The sequence below is a fragment of the Pectinophora gossypiella genome, chromosome 24 (assembly GCF_024362695.1).
Source record: "Pectinophora gossypiella chromosome 24, ilPecGoss1.1, whole genome shotgun sequence".
Taxonomy (NCBI): Eukaryota; Metazoa; Arthropoda; class Insecta; order Lepidoptera; family Gelechiidae; genus Pectinophora; species Pectinophora gossypiella.
The window spans coordinates 3,753,089-3,774,980 of record NC_065427.1 but is presented as its reverse complement, the minus strand read 5'-3'; the positions used below and the strand labels follow the sequence as shown (position 1 = coordinate 3,774,980).

General features: G+C 38.0%; 1 protein-coding gene across 9 annotated transcripts in view; it reads right to left on the bottom strand.

The window, feature by feature from the left end:
* The window catches only part of LOC126377867 (protein pangolin, isoforms A/H/I/S), a 192,960-nt gene that overhangs the window by 128,953 nt on the left and 42,115 nt on the right, over positions 1 to 21,892 (bottom strand). For 7 of the 9 annotated variants that reach the window (XM_050025891.1, XM_050025890.1, XM_050025885.1 and 4 more), the window contains exon 3: positions 10,238 to 10,273. The exons of the other annotated variants lie outside the window; for them this stretch is intronic. In XM_050025891.1, coding sequence (XP_049881848.1) covers positions 10,238 to 10,273 — 36 coding nt within the window. The remainder of the gene's footprint in view (positions 1 to 10,237; positions 10,274 to 21,892) is intronic. 9 annotated transcript variants of the gene reach the window in all.

The window sequence follows — 21,892 nt, the reverse complement described above, 5'->3', positions numbered from 1 at the left end:
CCAAGCGTTCTTCCAACTGGAATACTACGGCTATTTTTGTCCAGAAAGTATATTCAAAAAATGTTCGATAAGAAAAAAAAATCAGACGTCGCAAACGTCGTGACAAGTCGCTTTAATCATCAGCCATAACCGTCGTCATAGCGACACGTGCAGACTAATTTAGCAAGCAGAAAAAGAAACATGATCATAAAGTCCATCTGGCTGCAACTTATTCGAAAGCGTACTTTGCTTTAAAACACAATTTCCTAATGTGGACGTGAGGTGTTTTTCGCGTTCAGGGTGCTGATGAGACTGCCGCGTTCCAGCGCGTCAGGGATGTTCGCTGAGGCGCGGGTCGACTGCTTCTACACCACAATGCGTAAACGATGCACATCATTGACTCGTAGGATCCGCGCCAGCCCCAATAATATCCTGAGCATGATTGTAAGTAGACTGGACTGTCCCTACACATCATTGCTCCGTGAGTCACTGGTACAGGAGCAGTAAATAAATGTCTTATTTTTATTGTGTACGGTCACGAGCATTAATATGTATACACTTTGGTACCATGTCACATTCACTTTTTTGACAAATTGAACTGTAAGTCTCACTAAATGTCAAATATGTTAGTGCGACAGAGTCCTAAAGTGGGTACATTATATAGCTCATGACTGTATGTGTGTGTATTGTGTATCTGTGTAATATATTAGTGAGTAAGAAATCATTGTTACTAACATCCTGGGTCCAAGTTACCCGTATTACATTTTTTTTTATATGTATGTCCGAATCCACACATTCGGTGACGCACACATATGCATATTCAGATTCAGCCTGCACCCCGTACCGCCAGATTGTGAACCCAACGCTCTAACCACTAGACCACAGACGATGTCACAACATCAACGTCCATCTTCTCTTTTGACGTAACTAATTGTACGTTTGCCTCAGATGGCATTAAATTCTCAACCGGACAATCAATATCCATTTAATTATCTAATTATGTTATGATAATTAATGTTAAGTATGCCGAATAAATATTTTCTCTTTCTTTCTTTCATTGTAAATCGTAATGTATTGATACGCTAGGAAAGCGCAGCGTTTGTAATAACTCACCACATTTCAACAGATTAACGGGATTTCTTATTCAGATTCAGATGTTGAAGTCAGATACTGACTGCAAGAATGACCTGAGTGAGAATGACACTGTAGCAGAATGGAAGTAGGTTGTAACAACTACAAAAGTCATCGTCCCAAAAATACACACTGCTCATACACTCACCAACAAAGGTCATCAAATCATCGGCAGCAAAAACGGGCTTGTCATCACATGATTAAAGCTACAAAATAGGTATTATCACGTCGTTTGTTTGTTCGCACGCAATTAGAGCCCTCCTGGCTCATTAGCAGGTTTCAAGCCGCAACTGACGATATCATCCGTCTCTTTTACACCTATAGTGTTTATATCTTCCGTTTCGTTCGGACAAGTTGATTGAGGATCATGTGGATTCCGGATTTCTATCGAACGAGCTGTATTTGCAGTTTGCCTCGGTGTTTGTTCGTTGGAAGGTAATCTCCGAGTTGATTCGTAGATTCGTACCTACTGGTAATAGGTAGCTTTTTTCCGTTTATATAATGAGATTGACTGCAAAATCTTGTTGTAATATTTAGTAAATAATCCAGATTAGAGACAACAATAATGTTTCTATATTTTGGACTTCCAGAACTCTTCAAGACTCTTGTAAACTCTCTGAAGTATCCAGAAAAGTATGGTTGATGCATGTCATTAACATTTGCAAAATTTTCGTAAACGTTCTTGAAAATACTAATCAAATATTATGTATGTGACGACCAAAGATTTCTCTTTCTGACATACTAGATGCCTAATAGCAAATAGTCAGATTTCAGCGCACATAAACCCCCGGATTCAAAACTTAATCCAAGGTCTTAGATCATCGCAATCGTATTACTAACTAATCTCAAAATCAGAGATTGGCCGATAATGGTAATATAATTTAATCCCCATCGGACAGCGAATAAAACTTTAATTCGTTTTTAATCCAGGATTGCGTCACCGATGCTATTAACCCTAAAACGGCGTGTCGAAATCAGATCGTGTTCGTAAAATTTTCCCATTAGAACACGTCCGAACGAATTTCAATAACCGAACGTCGATAATTTACAGTTATTATCCGCGGTGACCCCGCAAAACACCCACCGCACCGCGCCCGGTCCAGTGTCTGTCACAAAAAAAGACCTAAAAGAACACCAAAATCTGGTATGGCGAGAAAAAATCTCCTTAACACACCTCATTGAAATTCCGACCTCATACGCAAATCCTTTGGACCCATTTTCGAGCGGACAAGCCTTACGCGATCGAACCCTCGACCCCGAAAAAGAAGCTCTATTTCAGGAGTGGGAAAGCACAAAGTGAGTTATGGTAACCGTCGACAGTTGAGTTCAAGACAATTGGGACTGCTGCACGTGGAGTTAAGATCCAAAATGGCGGCGAGGCGTTTTATTTTTTAAAAAAGGAGCGATCTCGTTTGGCGGGCGTACCTGCGCGGGCGCAGACGAGCCTGTATTTATGGCGCCTGGCTCGTGGTACAGAACCACGTGGTATAATCACTATCGGACTACACGGTTTTGGTATTAAAAACCTTGTTGGAGTAACCGTTGGTTTCCTCTCATTATGTTGTTCAGATTTACATGATTATCTCCCAGAATAAAATTGGTGCGTCTATAAAATTTGGGAACGAAATGTTTATTCTACATGTGTAATTTGAGCTTCCGTTGTGTTCTAAGTTTTGTTCTATTTGTGTTCTAACGAGTTTCACGTGTTTACTCTTGAATATTAATGCATTCATAGACATGAAGTGTGATTTTAAGATCTTTTCATTTTCTGATTTTAAACGACATCACCAATTCCTTATCTATACATTCAGTAGTTTCTATGGCCTTGACATCTATATTTTAGGTCATAATACAATGAAGGTCACAAACTTCAAAGTCTTGCTAAACACGCTAAAATATAAAATTATGTAAATAAAGTACGATTTAGAATATAATGCTATAAGTCATATAATCTACTTAAATCGTTAGATTAAAGTCTCTGAAATCGGGTTTTGTTTTAAGCTTCAAATATATCCAGAATAAGCCACACTAATCAATCAATAAGAATCTACAACTGTAATGCAATTACTAGGTGAATAAAAAAAATGAATTTCATAAAGTAGCCTTAAAAACAAAAATAATTTGACCCTGGCTAGACAAAAGAACACTGGCTTATGCAAAAAACCGTGGGGACAGGAAACAAGGGCTGTTAGCGATGATTTATTAGCCACGCCCGGGGATCGAACCTCGGACTTCTCAGTAAATTATAACCATAATTAGCTGTTAAGTCGTGACTCGTGATGTATTGGTCTCGAGGACTGGAGTTTGTGACAGAGAAACCAGTTTAAGTAAAGATGGACTGGTTCGTTTTTGTGTCAGAAATTGTGAAATTTAGATCGAAACGGACATGGCATATAATTACGTGCTATATAAAATATACTATACATAGAAAGAAAAGGTAAAGAAACTTATTACAATACATACATGGTAATAAACAATGTGGTGAAAGGGTCTAATCAACATATTTCAAGAACTTTAAAAGAGTCCCCGACAATAATAGTAAAACTTAAAGTAACTTAGAAACTCATATATTTTTCACAAATTATCCCTTTCGCAGATGACAGAGATAAACAAATTATTAAAGCGACAGATTCATATCTCAACCACGATAGTCACACAAAGCGAAACCTATAAACAATAAGTGTACTATCTCCCGATCTTTCTCCATACAGAGATGACAAAGAATCGCCACTGCTCTTGGATTTACAAAGGGACCGGATGGGTTCACTTGTTTACCTTTATTTACTGTGAAGACTCGGAAATAATTCACAAAAAATGAGCCGAGAAGATGTGGCGATAAGGAGGTACAAGGGACATCTTGGAACAGCAATGAATCTAAAAGACCGGTTTATTTAACGGGAGGTAAAATTTGCATGTTTTGGAACTGAGTTTCGTGAAGTTGCTTTGGAATTGCAAGTGGAAGATATAAGATAGAGGCAGGATGAAGGAAAGATTAATGAGTCGTTTAGAGAAGAGGAAAACGCTAAATTTAGATGTTACTAGAGATGAAAATATTTTCATATATCTTCTTAATCAAGTCGAGGACTTGCTAGAGACGATTGAGACAATAGTTGGAACTTATAAAAAAGATAACAAGTAAAACATTGGAAGATTGGTACACCGAGAAATAAACGAATATAAATTTTCCCTTTCTTGTGATTACATAACTATAAGACAAGTTATAAATTACACATAATTCTGATAAATTAAAGACTGAAGCCTCAGGAAAAAGTAAAGCGTTAAAACCGTTAACAACATGTTGTAGTCGAGAATATAGTAATTATGACATAGTTATGATGGTAGCAACCATGGCGAACCGCCTGCGAGCGAATACAAAATTGTACAAGTCTCATATAAAATTCTTAAGCATTATGTTCAATATACGTAAAAATATTCCGATTAGTTTATGAAAGACGTAATGTTAATTACATTGTCCATCACAATTGTAGAAGTCTAAAGTTAGTTTCATACTCTCAAAACGTTACATAATATATAGTTTCCAATCTGAACCATCCAAGAGTTAATCTTTCATACAGTTTTTTCGACACACATCAGGAAAAGCAACATCTCGTATCATTTCTACCTGGGCAAGCATCTCCAAACTAAAGTTAAGTAAGTCCGAGTGCCCAAATATTATGCTTTTGAAAGATAACAGCGAGAAGCGCAGGCGTCGAGATAACGCTTATTGCACACAACTCGGGGCTAAAGCAGCGTGCACCGCCCGTCTATCTTAATCCTCAGAGGCTTGGCTCTTGTCAAACAACAATTGCATGGGACATGTTTGTGGACAGATTTTGGTGGATTTTTTTGGTGTTATCACAGGATTTATTGCAATTGTGGGTTACTTTAAGATAACAACTAACTTAGTTTTTTTTCTTGTCAGGATAGCCTCATTTTTCTAGTTCTAAGAATAAGTTTAGGCGGAAGTGAAGGAAGTATTGTTATAAATCCCAAATTAATTGATGTCGAGCTTTTATATAAGGTTGTAAATACTAACTACGGTATTCGCCTAACAAATATAAAACAAGAAAATTATGAAACTCTCACATTATCGTAAAGACGTACTCGAAATGTTCCTTAAAATTGTACTCCAAAAAGGGCGAGCTCTTAAGTCACAAATTGCTTACAAGTGGTCGTTTTTGTAATTTCACCAACAGCTTTGGGTTCACCAGAGAAACCTTTAAAATTTACAAAAACACATGTAGTTTTAAGATTGTAGGACTTAATAAAGCTTTTTGCTTTTTTGAAAACAAAAGCGAGGGTATGTTATTGCGGGGTGCGTTCGGGACAAATGTTCCTTTCTTCGTATGAAGCCTATGGAGTAGAGGGAATCCTATAAAGGCCTACGAAAACACGGGCGACGCAAAATAAACAAAACGAAATACCTACCTACAGCTATAAAAAAGAGTCGAGTCTGATATTCGTTAGGGTGCATGACTGGCAATCGGATAACATCATGCGAGATGTGGGAGTCAAATGAGCAGAGATTGTTTTTGGATGTGGTACTGGTGAATAAGAAAATGTTAATCCGGCAAGTTTTCCTTAAGATTTATTACACCGAATATATCGTGAGATTGAGAATCTACAAGATTTTGATTGCCGCAAATGCAGGCCTAAGATTTCATAAACAGACAGATGATCATTTATAAGACATAACATAGTTTGTTATAGAACTGGCGCTCTTCACTCCTCATGAAATTACTATTTGATATGAATAGATTCTCTATTTTGAATGCATTTAAAACATTTCCAGGATCAACAGTTTTAAGCGCCTTATCCTAGCTGCTACGTTCGTAAACCTTGGAACCAACAATCATCTTTGAGTGACTGATGGCTTTGAAAAATGTATAAGTAAATACAACCAGATGTGGCAAGTCATACTGGCATCCTGTGTGTGAATCAAATTTTGAGACCTAATCTAAAACAGGTTCAAAGGTACAGTTCAAGAATAAAGCCTTGTCAATAGACGGGATGCTCTTGTTTCTTCGTTTTTTTTCGTTCAGTTAACATATAGCAGATAGTTTTTACGTATTGCCTAGTGTGTCGTGTGTATTTGTGCGGTAATTGTTTTCAGACTTTTGATGCCCGGCATCAAATAAGGAATATGCCTTATATTTTTTTTGTTCCGCTAGATGCACAGCGTCAATAACTTTATCACTAACAAATCTAAATAATGTTTCATGAGTTTCGTTATAAAACTTATTACAATCAATTATGTCAGTCAGATGTTCAGAAACTTTACCGGTTTGAACAGCTTTAAGTTTACTATCGAGCATAAATTCAATACCTTACGATAAGACTTTATTATGACAATCTTACCTCCTTGCTCAAGCAATAAGCCCCACCGATTTGTAGTAAGTTAGAATACTTTCCAAACTAGTTACGACTGGCTCGATTCGGTACACGCAGGTAGCGTTCGATAACCAAACATTCTCCACAATGCACAGTCAACAGCGTTATTTGCTAACGCTACCGGTGTTGGCCACACGCAAGTGACACGAAGTTCTGAACAAATATTCAATTCTTTCTGGATTTTTGGGGTACGGTCAGCAGGGGAAGTTTGTTTTGCTATTAGGGTTCCAGTTGAATCGTATTAGGTTAGGTTGTTTGGCCAGGAGGTAAAGTGCGAAACAAAGATGTTGCTTTTAAGATCTGTACAGTTCATCTTGTTTGGTGATCTTAAGGGGATTTTTGACATTATTTTGTCTTTTAAAAAAACAGCGTATATACTTGTCAAGATATTCAGACGTTTAAATAGAAGGAACGTTTAGCGTCACAAACTTCATAACAAGAAAATGCCCGGATAACCTTAGACCAAATAGTAGCACAAACAGCAGCACAAATATCTATAATTCCTCTGAGTCCCTTCCGACCTCATGCGCTAACGCTACCGGCGCTCGCGCAGCCCCGGGCGTTTTTGTGTGCATCACGCATAGCTTTTATTTTCCCAGTTAGCGTTCGTCTTGTTAGCCACACGGTTAGTCACAAACTTCTGGTTAGTAGACCTCCTTAGATATTTCGTGCCTCGATCGGATTTCGTGGATAAGAATGAACGCGGATAAGAGTTTAATTTCAATAATGGCACGGATGGAAGTAGTAGTTGCCATTTTCTAGAGTAATAATTGAATAGGGAACTAAATTCTGAATCCAAGGACTAGTAATAATGCTTGATCAAACATGGTAAATTTTCTGGTGTAATTCAAAAAAGGTCAGCATTTTTGATGCAACTACATACATACATAAACTCACGCCTATTTCCCACCGGGGTAAGCAGAGACTATAGAATTCCATTTGCTTCGATCCTGACACACTTCTCATGCTTCCCTTTTTTGATGCAACTACTAATAACTATATGCACATTTGTATCTCTGCATAGTTTCAGAATCATATACTTAGTCAAATGACAGAAACATGGGACGAAGGTGTAGTTCAGATAATGATTACATCCGGTACTAGATGTTCTTCTACCATATGCGGCACCAATCTTGATGTCAAGTTTATTATTGTGCTAGTACGGATGAAGCGAGGTTCTTAATATGACAGTCGCTTCAAAAATGAAAAAAGTATTGATGAGGTCCTCAAGAAGAATTAGAAGACCCAACACAATTAGTATGAAAAAAATGATAGAAAGCCAAATTTTAAGTGCTGTTTTCACTAACACAGTTGCCTCGACCATAAAGGCGTCGGCTATAACTACGGCTCGGTATAACAGAAAGCTCGGCGAGGTGTGGGTACTGAAGTAAGCTTATGTTATGATATTTAATCAAGTTTTAGTATAAACATGGAATCGGAGACGAAAGGTCAAGTCACACAGAAAACGACAGATTTGACAGTAACTCACAATCTTACATCTCATCAACACCCTACTGTGCTACTGTGAACCGGATCTATATCTATAATATCATAAATTTGACTTCACCAGTAAACCAGTAACCACATAGGACCATCGTGGGTGGTCCGCGAATCTTACAAAATGGGAGCTAAGGTGTTACTATTTTATATCACTGTTTACTCACACAAGTTCATTATTCAAGTTTACGAGTTAACGGTGCGTTTCGATTATCTATGCAAGTCTACTGCGGGCTTGGGATATGTGTAATTTTGTTTATATTGTGACTAATAGTATATGTATCAGTCTTTTTATTTTCTAGTTGTTGTTTTTTTTTTTGGGGGGGGGGGGCGTTCCTTTTATCGTGCAATAAAGGATACATGTTTCACTTACAGAAGTTTGACAGGTTTTGTACTTCTAACGTGTTTCGTGTGTATAATGGATTTATGAGAAGCTATCAATAAAATCATTAGCTCTAATTTAAATATTTTGTTAGTTATCTATATTCAAAATATTCAATTTCTTTTCGTATAAGAAATTTCCTAGACACTTACAGAACGTAAAGCGAAAACTACTATCGAGTGAGATGCAATCGAATAGTTACACCCATAGTAGACACCCTCACACACAATAGGGGCCGGTGCGGTATAAAAAAAATAATCGGCTAAATTGGGCATAAAATATATGGCGTATTCAAGTATTCATGTCAAATAAATGTTCGTTCGTCCATCCAGTAGGTAACAATTTATAGGACAAGGTAGATCGATTTAAGACCTGAATTTATTAGCAGGAATTCTGTATGACCAGACGATAAATTCTCAGGTAAACCCGGAGATATTTAATGTTCATAGATATTACATTTGAATAGGCGATTGAACAGATGAAGTAAGTCAGTTATGTATTCAAATTCAAAGACTTCCTCACTAGGTAAGATTTGAATTGTCAATTTTTACATAACGAACGTCTAATCCGCCTCAAACGACTGAAGCTTCTCACAACCTGTATACCCGGGGAAGAGAAGCTGCAAGAAAAACCCCAGCACAGGGCTATAGACGTTCTTAAAAAAGTATAATAAATGATGGTCACATAGATCAATTCTTATTAGTCACCACATCAGGGTTGATGAGGCTGGTATACACCTTACAACCCACACGATTGGATGAAGATTTATTAGTCAAGAGTATCTGCGAGTGGTAGCCAACAACGTCTCTTGTACAGTCATGAGCAATATAATGTATCCAATTTAAGACTCTGTCGCACTAAAATATTTGACATTTAGTGCGACTTACAGTTCAATTTGTCAAAAAAATTAATGTGACATGGTACCAAAGTGTACGTATGTGTGTGTGTGTGTGTGTGTTAATGCTCGTGACCGTACAACCCTTTCAATGTTGAGAGTTCGTCGTGTGGTGGTCAACCCTGGTTCTCTGGCCTCTCTTGATTACATTATTACACTGCCCTGTCTCGAGAAATCGTGTAAAGTAATAGCTTTAATGTTTTTAATCTCGAGGTTTAAAAGACCACTTTGAAGTAATTCATCTAAGAAAGCAATATTGCTATTTCACATTTAATTTTGTTGTCATTGCGCAATTACTTTTACATGGGCAAATGTCAAAATGTAATATTGCTTTTTAGATTAATTTCAATGTGGCCTTTTTAGTCCCTCTGATCTCTTTGTACGCAGACGCTACAAATGATAAATAAGCTATCAATTTTCTACACAATATCAACCAAGCTTCATAAACACCCAAACAGCGATTCACTGTTCTATAAACACATCATAATTTGACATCCCCCAGGATTCACCCATAAAAATGACCATAAAATTACTATAACATAGCAAGGGTTGCGGTACTCGAAAATTAATTGTTCCCACAATTATTCGCGTTGAGAGGGCAACCCCGACGCGTGTCCGGAAAGTAACGAGCGATTAGTGTTACCAGTTAACGATAATACCCTACTAATAGTTAGGGAGCATGGGGTAAGTTTTTTGGGGTGATTTCGGAGTTATTCGGTTGATTAGTCGAGAATTCTGTTTGCGTTTATCTTTTTATTACATTTTTACTTATTTTTAAGGGTAAGTGCTTTTGAATGTCATTGAGGTGAGGTCACACGGAAGGTGTTACTTTTTTTGTCGGTGTTACGGCCTTTTAAGTTTCCGTACTGCAAAAGAAATGCACGGGAGATGAAAATGTGAGAGGCGTAAGGGCCGACGCCAAAGCGATACCTTTAACCGTAGAATGTTCCTTCAATCCTTACCGTATTGGAGAGCAAGTTCAACGCTGAAATTTGTATCTTGAACAAAGAAAATATTCTCATTAATTATTGTAGCGCCATACACAAGCCAACAAATTTTATAAGACTCAAAAAAAAGCAAAATTATCTGTATCAAATTCATAAAATTAAAACAACTAATATCAAATTACATGCGGCCACAAACGACCACAAACATCTAACAAAGTGTGAACAACTCAAATCATTCCTTATTCAAATTCGACCAATAAAAAGCGTTCGTAACAAAACACTGGGCATAACACTAAGAAATCCAGTTGAAACAATTAAAAATCGAATTCGGATTCCATTTTTGAATGCTCTCCGGTGATTGGCTCCGCCGTGGTTCTCGGGGTAGTAATGGGTAATATTATATGGAATGAGCTTTTTTACAGCTAAACCGATCGTAAGGGCAAAACAGGTTCTGATTCCTTTTAAGCCAGTTTCATTTTATTGTGCTTAGTTTGGCTTTTATTCCTTATATTATTATATTACGACACGACTGCGTCTGACTTGAACATTTTTAAAAGCATTATTAAAACTTTTGTCTCGAAAAAATCAATACTGATTTACACATGAAGTATGAGCGTGAAAAATAAGTTTACAGGTTTTTAAATTACAACACGCATGTTGTTCGTTCCAGTGGAAGGCCACGGGAACAATAAGCCATAAAAGGAGTTTTCATTGCGATGGAGGGACGTAATGAGTTCCCGAATACAGCCTCTCGACCTAATGGACTCGACCGAGGTCGACTTGTAGAGCGAAAGAAAAAAAACTATATTTAAAAGCTATGGAAGTCTGCCGTAAAATTAAAAAGACAAATTATTGGACGTCTTCGTGGAAGCCAGCCTTTGTTATCTCACAAGTGTTTTTCGAGAGTTCTGTTTGTCTTCCCACCCGCTCTTACTCGTACAAACCACATCGATCTGTCTTAGTCCATCTTGTTAGCGCGAAGGGCGTTCTGACAGGGCGTAACTGACGCTTCCACGGTTACGTAATTTTGACACTTTCAGCTTTCATAACAAGGTTGGTTCTTGTTTAAATAATTTCGAGTGGCGGTTATCGAGACGAATCCTTTAAACGGCGTAACTTTGGCTCGTCGTATAGCGTGATATCGATTTATGGTTTGAAGGAATAAGCGTTCATTTCGCTTAATTGGCGCTTGTTCGATACCTCGTTCGTTTGGTCATGGTCCGGATTCTTTCACGGCTCCATCCTGTCCGAGGCGAAAACCCGTTTAATTTACAAGGCCTGAGAGCTGGTATTTGTTCGCCGTATGATTTTAGGAGCATTAGCATAATGATCACTTGGTGTTTGATGGAGCAGGTGTTGTGCGTATCGGTTTATTCTCGGTTTTTATAACAAAATCTCGTTATGTTATAAAAACTTCGTTAGTTTACGAGATAAAACACGAATCGGAATTTGGTTTCGTTCATTATTCCAAATGTGATTCTGGGACAAATTTTGGTTCACATCGTACGGGTGATAATATCTGAGTTTTATAATTTGGATTTTTATTGAATGGGTGATATCAGTCAGGGTTTTTAATTTGATGGTTTTAATTTGACTTTTTTTTATAAATTATCGTGTGATAGGTAGAGACTCACAATAACAATTTATGGCGTTAGATATCGATCAACATTGGGAGGTTGGGAGACGTTTGAGCGCAATGGGGCGAGGTCAATGACCCTGTGAGTTTGAACATCCAGACCAGACGAGCGAGGAAAACAAACATTGGCGTTGAACCGCGTTGTTTTCAAGTAATCTATTCAAAGGTACCTTTAATAACGTTACAGTTAAGGCCCTCCCTTCTATCGTGTGGGTTGTGAGGTGGATTACTGACCTGAGAGTCAGAGTTATTGTTGAGCCCACAAAGGCCCCTGACATAACTCATGTAACGCCTACGTACTTACATCAGTTAGTAGTAACCGGGACCAATGGCTTAACGTGCCTTCTGCAGCACGGATCATCTTGCTTTCAAACATTCAGGTGATCAGCCTGCAATGTCCTAACCAAACCAGGGCCTCACAATGTGACTTTGGGATTCGACAACAGTTGATATTAAAAACACTAACAAAAATACCTGTTTACATTTCTCCTTAATGAAAACACTGCATCAGTTAATTTAGCAAAAAATATATTAAATTTTGTAATAAGTATAATTTTCCATAAAATAAGTAGGTATCTTCTTTTTAATGTAAGTACCATTTCTTTAATATTTGTACTTATACGCCTGCAGGCCGAAAACATCACTAGACTGTTATATAAATTATTTTACCACCTTTTTGTATTTTATGTGTTCTTGCAAATAAATTGATTTGATTTGATAGCAAACTTGAATGTTGGAACGGCAATATGTCCGAAGAAAACCTTACATTTACTTCTCATTCTTGTGCCTTGCCTACGTGCTGTTGACAATTGCAACATAAAAATACCTTTTTAAAAAAAGGTTATAAAAAATATTCATTCTTTACTATTTTTAAATTAATTTTGTATTCATCGATCTTCTCTTGTTGTCGGAGGTGTTTATAACCTTTGTAATTACCTACTGTTACTGAATTATATGCGAAGTGGCAAAACAATCAGCGTTTCTTTAATACAGTCTGCGAGTGGTGAAATAATCAATCCACACACATTTAAACACGCGCAAAAGTGCAAACTATGTAATTCAATGCGAAATAGATATACTTAATTCTTATTTTTACATGTCGATTATTGTGATTGATTTAATGATTAATTAATGTTCACCGAGTAGTTATTTCGAGTATTTACCACATTTTTAAGCTGAAAATAAATATTCATAGCGATCAATTACAGACTATGATTTCTTTCTTGCTTGATTTCCCGACTAGGCTGACTAATAATATTAGTAAGTAATAAGAAAGGAAAACATGAAACAATAGGAGTAGGGCCCTGTGCTGGGAGGTTTTCTGGCCACGGCTTTCCCTCAGCGATACAGCTTCCGATGTGGTAATAATTTTACAGCCAGTTACATAATACGCAAATTAATTTTTGACGTTCAAAAAGCTAACTATTTAAGCCAATTTTGAAGAATAAATATTTTTTAATTTTTTTTTTAGTAAACCGCCATGTCCCATTCATCGGGCGCCTTCGTAACATGCTATAGCAATCAATGCATAGCTAAGTATAGCATAGTTAGACCAGCGCAGATGAATAGCTATAATCAATCTTGGTAGATCGCCAGCTTTCGTCGTGAAGCCAAATGGACACGAATTGACCTTTCACTCATATTTTAAAAAGTATAAACTCATTTATTTTTATTTAAAAGAAAATGGTTAGTGGAAAGCTTTAGGTGATGTATGGTTCGTTAATAGGAATGCAATACTCAATACTCAGTTATTTATTGCATTCCATGTAGTACGGTCACGAGTACTAATATGTATACACTTTGAAACCATGTAACATTAACTTTTTTGACAAATTAATCCGTAAGTCTCACTAAATGTCAAATATGATAGTGCGACAGGGTTCTAAAGTTAGTACATGATATTGCTCATGACTGTACAAATGGTGTTACATAGGCATAGGAACTATAACATGGACCCTGTAGGGCACAGCAACGTTGAAGGGAAGAGAGGAAGTGAGTATTAAAATTAAAACTTATCATTTAAGACTTCGTCTACAGTATAATATCTCTTTTTTATTAGCATTGTTTTTAGATTTTTTAAAAATAAATTAGTTTTAGTTTCATCTTCATAGTCTATGTAAGTATTAGTGATGTTCCGAATATCCGTATCCGTATCCGCGGATATCCAAGATAAAAGAAAAATCCGTATCCGTATCCGTGTCCGTTACTTTTCACGCGGATCTTTTATGGATCTTTTTCAGGTGATTCAGTAAAATTATTAAATAAAAATCTATAAAATTCCACAGTGTCCCACTAAACCATAACCAAAACAAATGTACTACCCGCGTAATGCAAGTTAAAACGTGTCCTGCCTGACGTTGCGGCGAGTGAAGACGTCAACTAACGTTTCAAAGTCGCGGGTGCCGACACAAATCGAATAATATCCATTAAGAAAATAAAGATCCGTATCCGTATCCGCGGATCTTTACACTAAATATCCGTATTCAGATCCGTATCCGCGGATATACATTTTTAACGATCCGGCACATCACTAGTAAGTATGAAGAGATATGATTTTTTCTTCTCTAGAGTCCCTTACTAAGTAAGTAACAGCCGGGACCGACTGCTTAACGTGCCCTCCGAAGCACGGGTCATCTTACTTTCGGACAATCGGGTGATCAGCCTGCGGCAACAAATTGCTTTTTTGTAATATGTTCCCATCAGGATTTGAACTTGGGACCTAAGGATTTTAAGCCCAACGCTCAACCACTGGACCACGGAGGCCGTCAAATGTTATTTCTTGCTTTATTTGTGATAAAAATCATTACTTTTAAAACAAAGAACATAATTATAATTTATCTGAATAACCAACTTATTTATTTGAATAGATCTTGTCCTAAAGTATTTAAAATGTTGATGAGGTCATAGTAATTTATCAACTTACAACGAACTTCTATGTTAGAAAAATGCTGCATTGATAAACACAATGGGTTAGTTATCTTTCGATGTTTTTATATTTTACCTTATTTATTCAATTTTAATTTATTGTCATCATCACTAATTTAAGAGCCACGCTTTTGTCGGTGTAGCATTCTCCGTGCTACTTTTTAAGGGAACAATAGGGCAGTGGTTTCTCTCTTGCCTTCCGCCCTGCAGTACTCTGACGCGGGTGGAATGGCGCCCAGAGTAGTGTATTTCAAAGCCTAGGTCGTACTAGGACTTCTGTCTTCCGCCTCTGAATAGTACTGACAGTTACTGCTGCTTTCTGTCAGTTCCAGTTCTTGTGACTTGCCCCTTCCGTCCTGCATAGCCGTATACCTGTACGGTGCGTCCTTACCGCGAACCTTTACTTTTGGACTAGGATAGACTATCCATAAATAAATGAGTTATAAATCGTTCCTTGCTGCTTATGAGGCTATTTATTAGTTGGTTTCAAAGTCTTGCTTAATGAGGATTTCGAATCAAAAGTAGCTGCAAGTTGTCTTTTTGTTTAGTTATGGCTTTGCCTACTCCATTAGGGACTACGAGCGTGAATTTATGCATGTATGTGTAAAAACAACCATTTCACTTCCATCGGGATGATACTGGAGAAACAAATAAAAGAGAATCGATAACAGTTGTTCACAAGAACACGAGTTGGTCGATCGTGATTACATTTTGAATTCGATCGATTCCAATCTTCGAAGTTTGAAACTTGAATTCTATTGTTCGAATTTTTATAAAGTTGTTGCATTTGTTTTTTTACATTATTCATGTAACTATCTTCACTTTACGCTTTGCCTTGTTATTTGTCACGGAAATTCACTACTTGTATGGTCTAATAGGACCCGAAATCAGCCTACCTAAGATGCTTATGTTGAAAGCAGACGGAAATTCTTCCGTGTCTTACGCGCTGTAAGGGATAAGGTCGATATTTCTTTTATTTATTTTAAAAATTCTAATGACGTCATTAGAAGATTCTGCGAGTAGGTTATATCACTGGATGGCATTTGAAGTAAAAATATCCGCTACGAAAGGAATCCACGAATTTTAATGACATTAATGGACATGTCATACTTAATAATTGTATGTAGAATCCGCGACACCACCGCGGCGGCCGCAAACTTCTTTCATGGCGCAGACTACGTATATTTAAAACCTGGTGTTATCCTTAGGTACTCTTCCTTTTTATCTTCTTCTTATCGTGTGGGTTGTGAAGTGGAATACCAACCTCATCAACCCTGGTGTCAGGGTTATTACTGAGCCGCCAAAGGCCCCTGACATGGCTCATGTAACGACTACGTACTTACATCAGTAAGTAGTAACCAGGACCAACGGCTCCTTTTTATAATAAGGCGGTATTATATTGACTTAAAAGTAAAATATTTCGGCTGCATGCGGCTTGTAACAAACCTAGCGACAACTAGTCCACGTGATAAGCACCTTTACGACACGGAAGCTAATATTTAAAGAATTTACTTGTCGCCGCCCCGGAGATAAATGCGGGTATTTAGATAAACTCAGACGACAAAGATTTGTTACTTTACTACACACAGACAATATAACATAAGCTCTATATCCCAATTGAGGTAGTCAGAAAGATCCATCGCAAGATGAACTAAGTACCTACAACTCACCTCTGTTAGACCAACGTGATAGGTGGTGAGTCGTATCGCCATCTATAATGGTCGACCCAACTCTGTAGTGAAATGAAAACCCTCATTTATTTACTGCTAATTTACCTAGGTAGTTTCCTTGGTCAAAGATAAATTATAGAATTCTAATTACTAAATAAAGACAGCCATAAAACTGACAAAAAACCTATTATTTTTTTTTCTTTTTAACTTATTTATAAATTTTAATAAAGAAAAATGTACTAATATGTGCGACATTTTATCATGTTTTTCTATGACGTCACAGTGTGCCTTTTCAAACCAATTCCAGTCATTTCGCGTTTTGACGTTTAGTAAAAAGTAACTGATTTGACTAGTTGGAAACTAGCCTATATATACATCGCAATATGAACTAAGTACCCACACCCTACTGAGCTTTCTGTTTATTGAGACTGTGTTAGTGAAATGAAAACCCTTATTTCATCATCATCATCATCAGCCCATTAACGTCCCCACTGCTGGGGCACGGGCCTTCCCTATGGATGCGAGATCGGGCCTTAAACCATCACGGGGGCCCAGTGCGGGTTGGTGGTTATTGACGACTGCTAATGCAGCCGGGACCAGCGGCTTAACGTGCCTTCCGCAGCACGGAGGAGCTGGAGATGATTTTTTTTGTGGTCACCCATCCTGTGACCGGCCTTTGCGAAAGTTGCTTAACTACAACAATCGCAGACCGAGCGCGTTTACCGCTGCGCCACCGAGGTCCTTAGTGAAATGAAAACTCTTATTTATTTAGTGCTAATAATTATACCAATTTATTCTAATCAGTGCTCTGGCCTGAATAACACTGTAAGATTTAGCGATGACGTAACTAGGATTTCAGCCGTCGTAATAATTCCTCCTCTTGATTGATCCAATCAGTTATAAATGTTAGTTGAGCTACGTCTATCATCGTTACACATTCCGTTGATATCAAATGTTCATCGGGTATTCATTTATGTATTATTAATACGCATTTTGGGAGGTTACGTGTAGAAACAAGATTAGAAGCATGAAGGAAAGAAGATTAATAAAACAGACTTATGAGACAGATCTTTTTCTTCTACCGTGTGGGTTGTGAACTTGTGATTACCATACTCATCAACCAGGGTTAATATTGAGCCGCCAAAGGCCCCTGACATGGCTCACATAACGACTACTTTACATCAGTGAGTAGTTACCGGGACCAACGGCTTAACGTGCCTTCCGAAGCACAGCCTAACCAATTTTTTTTTTACTTCGTACATTGATTGGTCCAATAAACACAATTAGGTAATTTTTGGAACGAATCTATAAGCTCACTTACTTGAAACTTGCAACAGTTCTTAGAACTACCTTTTCCCTTCATACGGCAGTTTACTATCTGGATGGAGTTTTGTCTCTAAAATGAGAATGTTTTAAAATTATTACGTCTCTTACTCTTTGTTAATCAATATCTATATGAACAGATTATGTTCATTCCCATTTTAGAGACAAATCTCCCTCCAGATAGAAAAACTGCCGTCTGCACAGCAACTGCGCTTGGGCATGGCAATTAAACATCCCAAAATAACCATAGAGCAATTGACGAGACTCGGCGATTTATATGCGCGTAAACTGACACCGGCTAATGCTCTCCGGACTTGCTTCTTCTAATATATTACCTTCTACAACTTCATTTAAAAAAAAATAAAAAAACTGTAAATTAATTATTGTCAAATAAATTACAGGTAATTAAATAATAAAAGAATACAATTTGTCAAATAATCAGAAACATGCGTAACTTCGTCACATCAACCAACTAGACGCTTAAGTGCTCAGAGTCCAAACGAGTCCGAGTATAAGTCCTGGTCCAAACGAACCCATTACACTAGCGGCATTGCCCCGTTGTACAGCCACTGATAGGCGTTGGACCAGGTAAGACGCAGACCTAGGGTCACCCCCTCTGACTTTTATTCTCCGGCCGATCTCCCTGATATAGGTCATAATATTAGAAAAAGGTACTGCTTATTCTGAAAATCTTCTTCTTATCTCGTATAGCCTATTCGATACCACTGCTAGGCAAAGGCCTGTAAATAGGACATAATAAAAAAAAGGACGGTTTAGAATTAATTATTATCTCTAAACAATGTCTAAAGAATCTACAACTCATTTAGCTACAAACGACCTCTAAATAATTATTCTATCAATGACATTCACAAAATTCAACAAATTTCATAATAAAAATTCGAACTATTTGGAACGCCGATCGAGTGAAATGTCAGTTCATCGGCGCATCAAGCGCAGTTTAGAATGCGTAAAAATAGGCACCGATTGACTGTGACGATTTAATGATGGCTGTCATTTTGAGACTGGAATACAAGTGTCGGTAGGCCAGATACTGTTTTTTTTTTAACTTTGAAGTTGTTTATATTTGAATACAGATGAAAATAGCACCAAGATTGGTGTCAGTGTGAATTTTACATGAGATCTTCTTTTCTTTTTTCGGAATAGTAACCTTGAGTCCACATATAAATGCCAAATGTGATTACAACTTTAAATCCTCCAGTCCCCGAGCCACGGGTTTTGGTACCGCGCGCGACGCGATTTGTATCAAGGGCTTCGACCAATAGCAGTACGATCTTTTCCACATAGATAGTTTTCGCTGCGTCTATTGGTGAAAACCCTCGATATAAATAACGCCGCGAGTAGCACTAAATTACTATATCGCATCGTAGAATGTACCAAACTTAATTACATTTCTATGCATCAATATTAGTACCTAATGCTTGAATACGTATGCAACCCAGCATTATAATTATAACACTTTTCATGGTAAGCCACTAAACAGAAGAAAGACTAGTCTAACCTTTTTTGAAAGGCCTTTGGTGGCTCAATAATAACCCTGACACAAGGGTTGATAAGGTTGGTAATGGACCTCACAACCCAAACGATAAAATAAAAGAAGAGGAACATAAGTTTTATTGCCTGTACACAAGATACGTCTTAGTAACAACCCTACTGCAATATAAAATCTACGCGTCTGCAAAAATCAAATGTGAAAAACAGACGTCCAAAAAAAGTTCCGAAAATCAACAAATTTAATCTATTAAGACATAAAATCGATTTAATTAATCGAGTCCTCGGAATCGAAAACATTCGATTTCGTGTAAATAAACCAACTAATCTAGTTTTACAGTCTATAGAGCGGTTAATGATACGTGAATGTGGATTTTTAGCCATTCAATTTGGTTTTATTGTGGCAACACGGGTTTTATCGACTCGTTTACTTGTTGCCATGGCTGTGCTATCTTTTACTATTTTCCGTAGACGTGCTGTTGTGTTTCGGGGATTTAAATACATACATATTAACTCACGCTCGTAATCCTTGATGACAGAGCGGGTAGTGCCACATGCAATCAGAAGGATGGATGAATATGAACTGTGTGGAGATTGCCAGTCCATCGCCCATCACATTAGAAAGAGATACTACACGTATTTCGTCGCCAGCGCAACTGCCTATGTACCTTCTTAAACAAAACTTGGAAATGAAAGACGCTAGTTTCAATGAAGGTACTTTTTTGTCTCAGTTTTTACCTGGAATGAAACTAGCGTGACTTTTGCGAGGTTATGGTGAAAATCACAACATGATGTTTCAAAGATTTTCACTATCTTCTTCTTGTCGTTTCGATGGCATTAGATTTCTTCAGCCCAGTATTCCGCCACTCGAACAGCATCCTCGGTGGCACTCATCAGTCCCTCTCGCGTGCAGGTATCAGGGCACGCGGGGCAAGTTATCAGATGAGCCATAGTCTGTGGCGTAACACCACACACGCAGCTCAGATCCGACCCGATGAGAAAACCCCACCTGGACAGGTTATCTTTACTTCGGCCAACCTGTGTGCGGAGTCTATTTAAAGATTTCCAGGTCGGCCTGGTCAGCTCATAATCCGGTGGAAGGTTCTCCGAGAGGGGGACAAATGGAGTAGGTAGCGTCGCCGTCCTGCGCCAAAGACTGCATCTGGCTTGGGAAGCCTCACACTCAGCCGGTTCGACAGCCTTCAAAAAGAAATAATAATATGCACTATAATATGCCAGTAATCAGTAGATCAAATCCCTAGCGACATATATCTCCAATATAGGCTCATATTCTTTTATCCGGCCAGGTAGACGTTAATGTTACGTTAAAAAACATTTATATCTAATCCATTATAGACAGCGATACGGCTCACCACCTATCACGTTGGTGTAACAGAATGCTCGGTGAGGTGTGGGCACTTAGTTCATCTTGCGATGAATGTACCTCTGACTCATCATCATCACTAATTTAAGAGCCACGCTCTTGTCGGTGTAGCATTCTCCATGCTACTTTTTAGGGAAAATAGGGCAGTGGGGTCCCTCTTGCCTTCCGCCCCGCAGTACTCCATTTGACGCGAGTGGGATGGCGCCTAGAGTAGTATATTTCAAAGCCGTACTAGGACACCTGTCCCTCTGTCAAGTTACAGTCCTGTGACTCGCCTCTTCCGTCTTTCCAGACCTCTGACTACCCCCTTTGAAATATACTCGTGAGCCTATGACACCTAAAGTAGAACCAGCATGTACTTAGGATCTGTAAACCTTGCGCTAATGTTTTCCCTCCGTCTATTTTAAATACGATCTCTAAGAATTCTACTGCTATATAAACCTCTTTTAGACGACAATAAAAATGCTGTAACGCGTAAAACAGTTCAGAATTTTATGAGCCTTGTTAAACACGTTTAAAAATAAGTTATTACACACCGGACTAAGCTGGGGTGTAGAATATTTTAAATGGTAAATTATACTGAGTTGCTTAGATGGCTGGCTTACTAGGTTGGTTGGCTTAAGCGTAGCTATCAAGGTGTGGGTGTATAATTGTATATACCTACCTACCCCTACTTTACCAACCCCTTCGAGGATACAGAAGTGATACTATGTTATGTAATGTGATTTACTTAGCCTACGACGTTGTTGTTCATGTTGAGTGCTTATTTACCTAAAGTTAGCTGGTTAATATAGATAGAACTTTTGTATTGAAAAAATAACCTGCGAAACTGTTATGGTAAAAGTTTTAAGTGAGTTCAGCGACCTAACAATTAGCCCTGATGTCAGAGTAACTATTGAGCTCCCAAAGACTTCTGACATGGGTCCTGTAACACGACAACTAATACCCTCCGAAGCACGGTTCATCTTACTTTCGGAAAGTGACCAGCCTGTAATATCGTAACTATTACGGATCATAAAAGAGCTGTGGTAGCGCAGTTGCTTCTCACTTTGAGGTCGCAAGTTCGAATCCAGCACAGGCCTAAACCAATGATTGTCGAATTTGTTTTCGAATTCATGTTTGGATCATAAATGATTATCACGTGCTCAGCGGTGAAGGAAAACATCGTGAGGAAACCCACATTACCGAGAAATGCATTTTCGGAGGTATGTGACCTAACCTGT